Source organism: Rhinopithecus bieti, unplaced genomic scaffold, assembly GCF_001698545.2.
Source record: "Rhinopithecus bieti isolate Rb0 unplaced genomic scaffold, ASM169854v2 scaffold_31787, whole genome shotgun sequence".
Classification (NCBI taxonomy): Eukaryota; Metazoa; Chordata; class Mammalia; order Primates; family Cercopithecidae; genus Rhinopithecus; species Rhinopithecus bieti.
In genome coordinates this window covers 5,784,433-5,790,560 of record NW_016814655.1, presented here as the reverse complement: position 1 = coordinate 5,790,560, position 6,128 = coordinate 5,784,433, and the positions used below count along the sequence as shown (strand labels likewise).

Sequence of the window (6,128 nt, the reverse complement as noted above, 5' to 3'; positions counted from 1 at the left end):
GAGCTTGAGCCACCCCGCCGCCCTGATACCCACTTCTAAGAGACTGGCCTGTGTACAAAGTCCTTTCCTCCCTGCCCCCACCGTGGGGCCCTGCAGTGTGAGTCCCTGGGCGTGCCAGGGGCCAGCGGCCCTGCAGGTTAGCTGATTGCTTCTGCGAGCGAGCACAGACTAGAGGGAGGAGAAATCCCGGGCTTGACCCCTTTTCACGAGCCCCCCCATGTTTAAACACCCCCCAGCCCAATTCCCCCGGCACATCCCGGGAAAGAGGTCAATAGGAGGGGGGCCCACTAATGGGGGGCTTTCTGAGAGTTACAGAAGGACAGCACCCACACAGCCAATGGAATACAAAAATAGAGCCTCTTATTTGGTTTAAAAAAAAAAAAAAAAAAAAAAAAAAAAAACAGCAAAATCCCAACAGCAAACAGTATCAACAACCGGAACCCAGGGCTCCCCCAGCACCTCCCCAGCCTGCAGCAGCGCAGAGGTCATCTTGCTTGAGTTTTGGGCGCCCTACAGGATGAGCCTCTCTGTGGTCCCGCGTTGTGGGGAGGGCCAGGTAGCACCTATCGGGGCTCAGGGGCCCAAGTCCTCTGGCTGCCGCGCAGGCTGCGCGTGAAGGGCGGGTAGTTGAGGAACTCGAAGCGCAGGCTCTGCTCGGTGGTGTGGTGGCCCCGGGGCAGCCGCTTCATGAAGTGGACCTCGCGCTGGTGCTGCCGCGTCTTGGAGCCCTTGCGGGGCCGGCCCTTGCGAGTGAAGGCCATGTACCATCCCTCGTACTTGGCATTCTGCAGCGCTGTGTAGTTATTCTCCAACACAATCTCTGTGAAGACGCAGTCCTTGCCTTTGCCGTTGCTCTGCAGGTAGGGGGGCCAGACACCATGTTACAGAGCCCCCTCCAGCAGAGGCAGAGGGCCAGCGGCCCCAGACAGCAGGTGGGCACCCCAGCAGATGGCGAGGTGGGCAGGAGCCACAGCCCCACCCCCTGCCTGGGCACCCGCTCTCTAATCCCTCACAACCCGCAGCCCACCCGGCAACTTCCTGTCCTCCCAGGCAGCAGTGACACATGGTTGTCTACGGAGGGGCTGGGCCCCAATGCAAAAAGGCAGAGAGAGCGGCCCAGAGCCTGCCTGCTCTGGCCTCCTGCCCACCAGTCTGGCCACCCATCTCCCCACCTGCCCCTCTTACCCCCTCAGGACTTCGGCTCCCTGGCCCCAGGGCAGCCACCCTATGGGGGAGGGGAGGCCTGGGAGGAGACACTGAGACCCCAGCCCCAGAAGCCTAGGAAGCGGGGAGCTTGAGGCTGGAGAGGAGCCGTGACTAATGGAACCATTGCAGAGCTCGGCCGAGGGGCTGGGCCTGCGGCTTACTGAACATTCCAAATGCTGGTACCATGTAATTGGACATAATAGCAAAGCAATTTGGCGATTTGTTAAAAAGATATATGGAATTTACCAACCCCCCCAGCCCCTTCCCTAGCCTTCGTTCTTCCTCCTTTGCCTTTTATAGTTTTCATCTCTCAAACAGCTTCCTTTTTCCTCACCCCTGCACCCAATCATGAGATAACCCCGAGACGGCCCGGTGGCCCTCTGCCTACCTTGTTAGGATCAGAGCACAGGACTGTCCTGGAGGAGTCCAGCCAGCCCAAGCCACTCCCCAGGTCCTGTGGACCCCGCCTGCCTGCTGGAGCCTCACCTTGGCGATCAGCTTCCCCTTCTTGTTCATGCAGATGTAGAGGCCCGTCTCGGCTCCTCGGACTCGAACTCTGCTTCCAAAGGTGTCCGTCTCCACGATGAGCTTTGCTGTCAGAGAAGGTAGGAGGATGGTTATTGGCATATCCCTGACCCCAGCTGGCCCACACACTTGTCACAGCCCAGCAGCAACTGCTCCAAAGACCAGGAACCCAAAACATGGACTCCAGCTCCAGCCCAGCTGCTAACATGCTGTATAACCCAGAGAAAGGGCAAGGTGCTTTTCTGGACCTCAGGCCCCACCCCTGGGTTTAAAGAGGGCAGTGGACTGGATTATGGTTTTCAAACTGGGTTCTCAAGAGAGGTCTTGGGAACATCAAATTGAAAAGGCTGAAGTGCCGTTCCTTCCACCCTCTTTTTAAATCTCTTAGATCGAGGCTCTAAGTAAAATTTAATTGAATCAGAGTTCCATGGCTAATCAAAAGATCTCCGAGGATCCTTCCAACTCTGACTATCACGTGCACGTGCCTCACAGGTCATTACAAACATTTGGGTGCAGTGGTGACCTCCAGTCCCAAGGCCAAAGATGAAAGCATTGTCTCCTGTTTCTGCCCCTTTGGGTTCTAACTCACAGCTTTCGCCACCCCCAACATCACCAGGCTCTGCTCTGCTGAGAAGGCGCTAGGGATGGGGACAGCTCTCCCTAAACACATAGCCCAGAGCATGCTGCTTTCCCAGAACCTCAGACACCTGCCATGAGGATCCTGCCTCTTCCCTGTGGTTTCCCAGTCACCAGGGTCCCCAGCCCCAGTGTCTAGAAATCAACTCAATCGCCTTTTCTCTTTCAGCCTCATCACAGCTGGGCTTCTCAGCCCAGTGACCAAATACCTTCTGTGGGTGAGGAGGAGTGAGAATTGTGCCCGCTGGCCTCTTAGTCTGGAGGCCAGGAGGCAGGGCTGAATTCTATGCCTCCTTCCCCACTACCCTCCCCTTGGACAGCCAACTTGCCACAGAAGCCTGTCCCGTTCACCTCTCTATGCAATCCTCTCTTATAGGCTGTCCCCAAGAAAGTAGTGAGGCTGACTTCACTGTTTGGGAAGGGACAGAAGGTGCTGGCTCTCCTGCCCTCCCTGCCACAGAGCCCAGCCTCTCCCCTCCTTGACAAAGCCAGTTCTTGGACTTAGCCTGCATTGACACATGGCACCTCCTCTGTCACTGAAACCCATGGCAGGGGTTGGGGGCACTGAGGTCAGGAAGTCAGTCATCACTGCTCAGCCTGTAACATCCCCCTCTTCACACAGGTGCAGTGCTGGGACCCAGTGGCCAAGCCCCCAGTTTGGCCCCAAGTCAGCAGGGAAATGCAGCTGTCACCTCCCTGCCCACCCACCTCCTCCTGGACCTAGCCAGTCTGCTCACCCCTTTCCTGCTCTGCCTTCCACAGCAAGAGGCAGCTGTTTTTAAGGGCCAGGAAGGATGCTGACTGGATGACTGAGAGGATGCCACTCTGCAGACTCTGGCCAGATGCAGCAGGCAGGGATGAAGTAGGTGCCTCTGCATCTTCCTGGGGCCGGTAAAGAAGCCATTGAGACCTCTCTGCTATTCTCCCCAGACTCCTCCAGTCCTGGCTGAATATCCTGAGCCTCTGTTCTTAGGCCCCCAGCTCCTATCCTGCTGTAGGGCAGGGACTAGGGAAGGTGGGGAAACCTCTTAGATGACCAAGGAGAGAAGTGGGCATCAGACTTCCTCTGATGTCTGAAGATGAATTCCCCCACATCAGCTTGGCTTCTGCTTTCTCCCCAAAATCCAAGGATGCTGGGCCATTTGCTCTGATAGAGCAAACTCTGGAAGAGCCAGGCATTCGTCTCCTCTCCTTAGAAGCTGAGAAGGGCAGCAAGCAGCCAATTTGGAGGGACAAAGGGACAGTAGGCCTGCTCTGCCGGCCCAGCAGGGGGGCTCGGCCACCAGGCAGGCTGCCCCCACCCCACCCCAGAGAGCCCCCTCTCTCCCAGGTCGGTTGAATCTGCTCAGATCTGGAGAGCTGGGGCCTGGAGAGCTGGGGCTGCAGTTTACGGCCGCTCTCCCGACCGGGCTTTTGGAAAGCTTAACATTTTCAAACCTATTCTTCCACCCCAGTGACAGATTTATCCCAGGAAAATTATGTCTCCTCCTCCAGCTTTGAAGGGAAGTCAGCTACGTCGACGCAGAAAAAATGCAGCGAGACATACTCGATCCCCCAAACTGGCTCAAGAAGAGGAGAAAGTATTCAGGAAATGTTAAAAAAGGTGAAAGTAAGAAGAGTTTTAATCGCTCTGCCAGACGCGGGGGTCTCTCCAGAGATTCAGAGAGAACAATCTTGAACCTCTTTTTTAACATTTACAGACTTGCAACTCCTTTCAAACTTCACATCTGAAAAAAAGCTCGTTCTTTTCTGTTTTATATCATTCTTCATTTTCTTCTTAGCTCTTAAAATGCCTCACCTTTTATTACATTTTAATAGAGTCTTCCCCTCTCCTTTCATGCTTGTTTAACGTGGTCATTATTTAAAGGTTTTTAAACTCACAATAATCGCTCTCTAAAAACAACACCAGCCGCCCAGAGGGTTTGCTTTTCTCTTGGTACATCCAGGACTCTGGAAATTGGCCCCGTTTCAAGGCAGGAATATTGAATGTTTTAGAAATCAATCAGTCCTCAGCCTCTCTGCTGGCAGTAGCTCTCCGTACTGGCCACCCCACCGGGAGCCGGGAGCCCTGCCCCAGCCGCCTGGGTTCCCCAGGGAGTGAAGCAGGGAAAGCCCCCTTCCAAGCCCAGTTTCCACCTGTAATTGACCCTTCTGATCAAAGTATTTAAAGGTTCCCAGCAAACCCCTTTTCCAACTGGGAGAGTTGAGGGGATTTCTCTCCCTTCTCTTTCCCATTCTCCTTTTGTGGGCCCTGGCGACATATCCTCTTTCAAGCGCTTCCCTTAAACCTAGGCCCCCTCCCCCTGAACCCCCTGCCTCCACCTGCAGCTGGGGAGGAGTGTATGAAGTGGGGAGGTGTAAAGGGAGATTCCTAGATTCATTCATTTGCTGGGCAGGGAAGGGGGCACCTGTGGCCAAGTATTCCCCAAAGTCCCTTCCCTAGCCCTCTCTTCCCCAGCTGACCCTCAAGACACCTTTCTGCCTTAACTCCTTCCCTTCTGAGCTGGGGACCCTGCAGGCCCCCTGTCAGTGCAGATGGGACTGGCGGTGCAGGCGCCGCGCATCCCACAAGCTACCTTCAGCGCGCCTTACCGAAGGGGTCGCCATCCTCTGCCATGGCGTTGATGCGCTTGTTGGCCAGGACCTGCACGTGCTTCCCGCTGGTGCGGCTGTAGAGCTGGTAGGTCCGGATGAGGCGGCGGCTGAGCTGATCCGTCACCAGGCTCTGCTCCCTCACATGCTGTGTAAAATTAGGTGAGGACTGAACAGTTACCTTTAGGAAATTGAAAAATACACAATACGCCATTATAATGCTACTCCGCCCAGGGGCCCGAGTGGCCCCATCCCCCTGTGTCCCCTCACTGCCCCAAGCCACCAGCAGGTGCTGGGGGTTCCCCCAACATGCCAGCCCAGGCCTCCATCCCCCACCCAGGCAAATCGGGCAGACCCAGCCCAGGATAAACGAGCCCCGGGGAAAAGCTGGACCCACCTGTTGGGAGACACCCTGGGGCTCCCGGCCAGCCCGGAACAGGGAAGCGAGCTCCCTGCCCAGCGCAGGGCCCCCGCCCGGGCCTTCCTAGAGGAGCAGGGCGCTTTTAAGTAGGGAGGCAGCGCTCCCCGACCCCTGACATTTATAAAGACAAATTTACGAGCAAATGTTGAGAGTGCAGGGGACCTGGGCACCCGATCGTTGGGCCAGACCAGCCACAAGCCTCCCCCAAGGGGCGTGGAGAGGATCTCTGCTGTAGTCACCCGGCTTCCCCTGGCATCGAACATCCATCTCCTGGCCCCGGCTGCCCCCTTCCTCGGCGGCTGAGTGTTCCCTGTGCCCCCAGCCGGCGAGGATACATGGTGGACAGTGCTGGGCTCCGAGACCTTCGCTTCTATCCTGGCAACTCACTCGCTGTGTGACCTCTGGCGGGGTGCTACCTCTCTGTGCCTCAGCTTCCTCCTCGGGGTGGCTCGGGGCTGGGTTTCTAAAGTGCCCTCAGCCCTCCGGCACCGGCCGCAGAGTCAGTACCAGTGCCCCCGACCGGCGCTGCCCACCCAGGTCTCCCGCTGGCCCACCCAGCCCCCTCCTCCGCGCACCCCTCCTCACCTGGGCTTGGAGGCAGAGGACCAGCAAGTGCAACAGCCTGTGGGAGACAAAAGCGGGCGGGAGAGAGAGGCGCGGGTGAGGCGAGGGGCGCGGCGGGCGGGCGGCGGGACAGGGCGGCGCGGTACTCACAGGCAGCTCAGCGCGGAGCGGGGGCTGCCCATGG

At 57.3% G+C, this 6,128-nt stretch overlaps 1 protein-coding gene across 4 annotated transcripts in view; it reads right to left on the bottom strand.

Moving 5' to 3' along the window:
- Window positions 1-354: 354 nt before the first annotated feature.
- Window positions 355-6,128, bottom strand: part of FGF8 (fibroblast growth factor 8) — an 8,846-nt gene continuing 3,072 nt past the window's right edge. Inside the window, exons 2-6 of one of the 4 annotated variants that reach the window (XM_017851660.1) lie at window positions 5,966-6,002; window positions 5,357-5,443; window positions 4,960-5,140; window positions 1,693-1,799; window positions 355-854 (exon numbers count right to left, since the gene is read on the bottom strand). In XM_017851660.1, coding sequence (XP_017707149.1) covers window positions 564-854; window positions 1,693-1,799; window positions 4,960-4,984 — 423 coding nt within the window. In that variant the 5' untranslated portion in view covers window positions 4,985-5,140; window positions 5,357-5,443; window positions 5,966-6,002 and the 3' untranslated portion in view covers window positions 355-563. The remainder of the gene's footprint in view (window positions 855-1,692; window positions 1,800-4,959; window positions 5,141-5,356; window positions 5,444-5,965; window positions 6,003-6,128) is intronic. The other 3 variants (XM_017851661.1, XM_017851663.1, XM_017851662.1) reach the window with 3 other exon arrangements.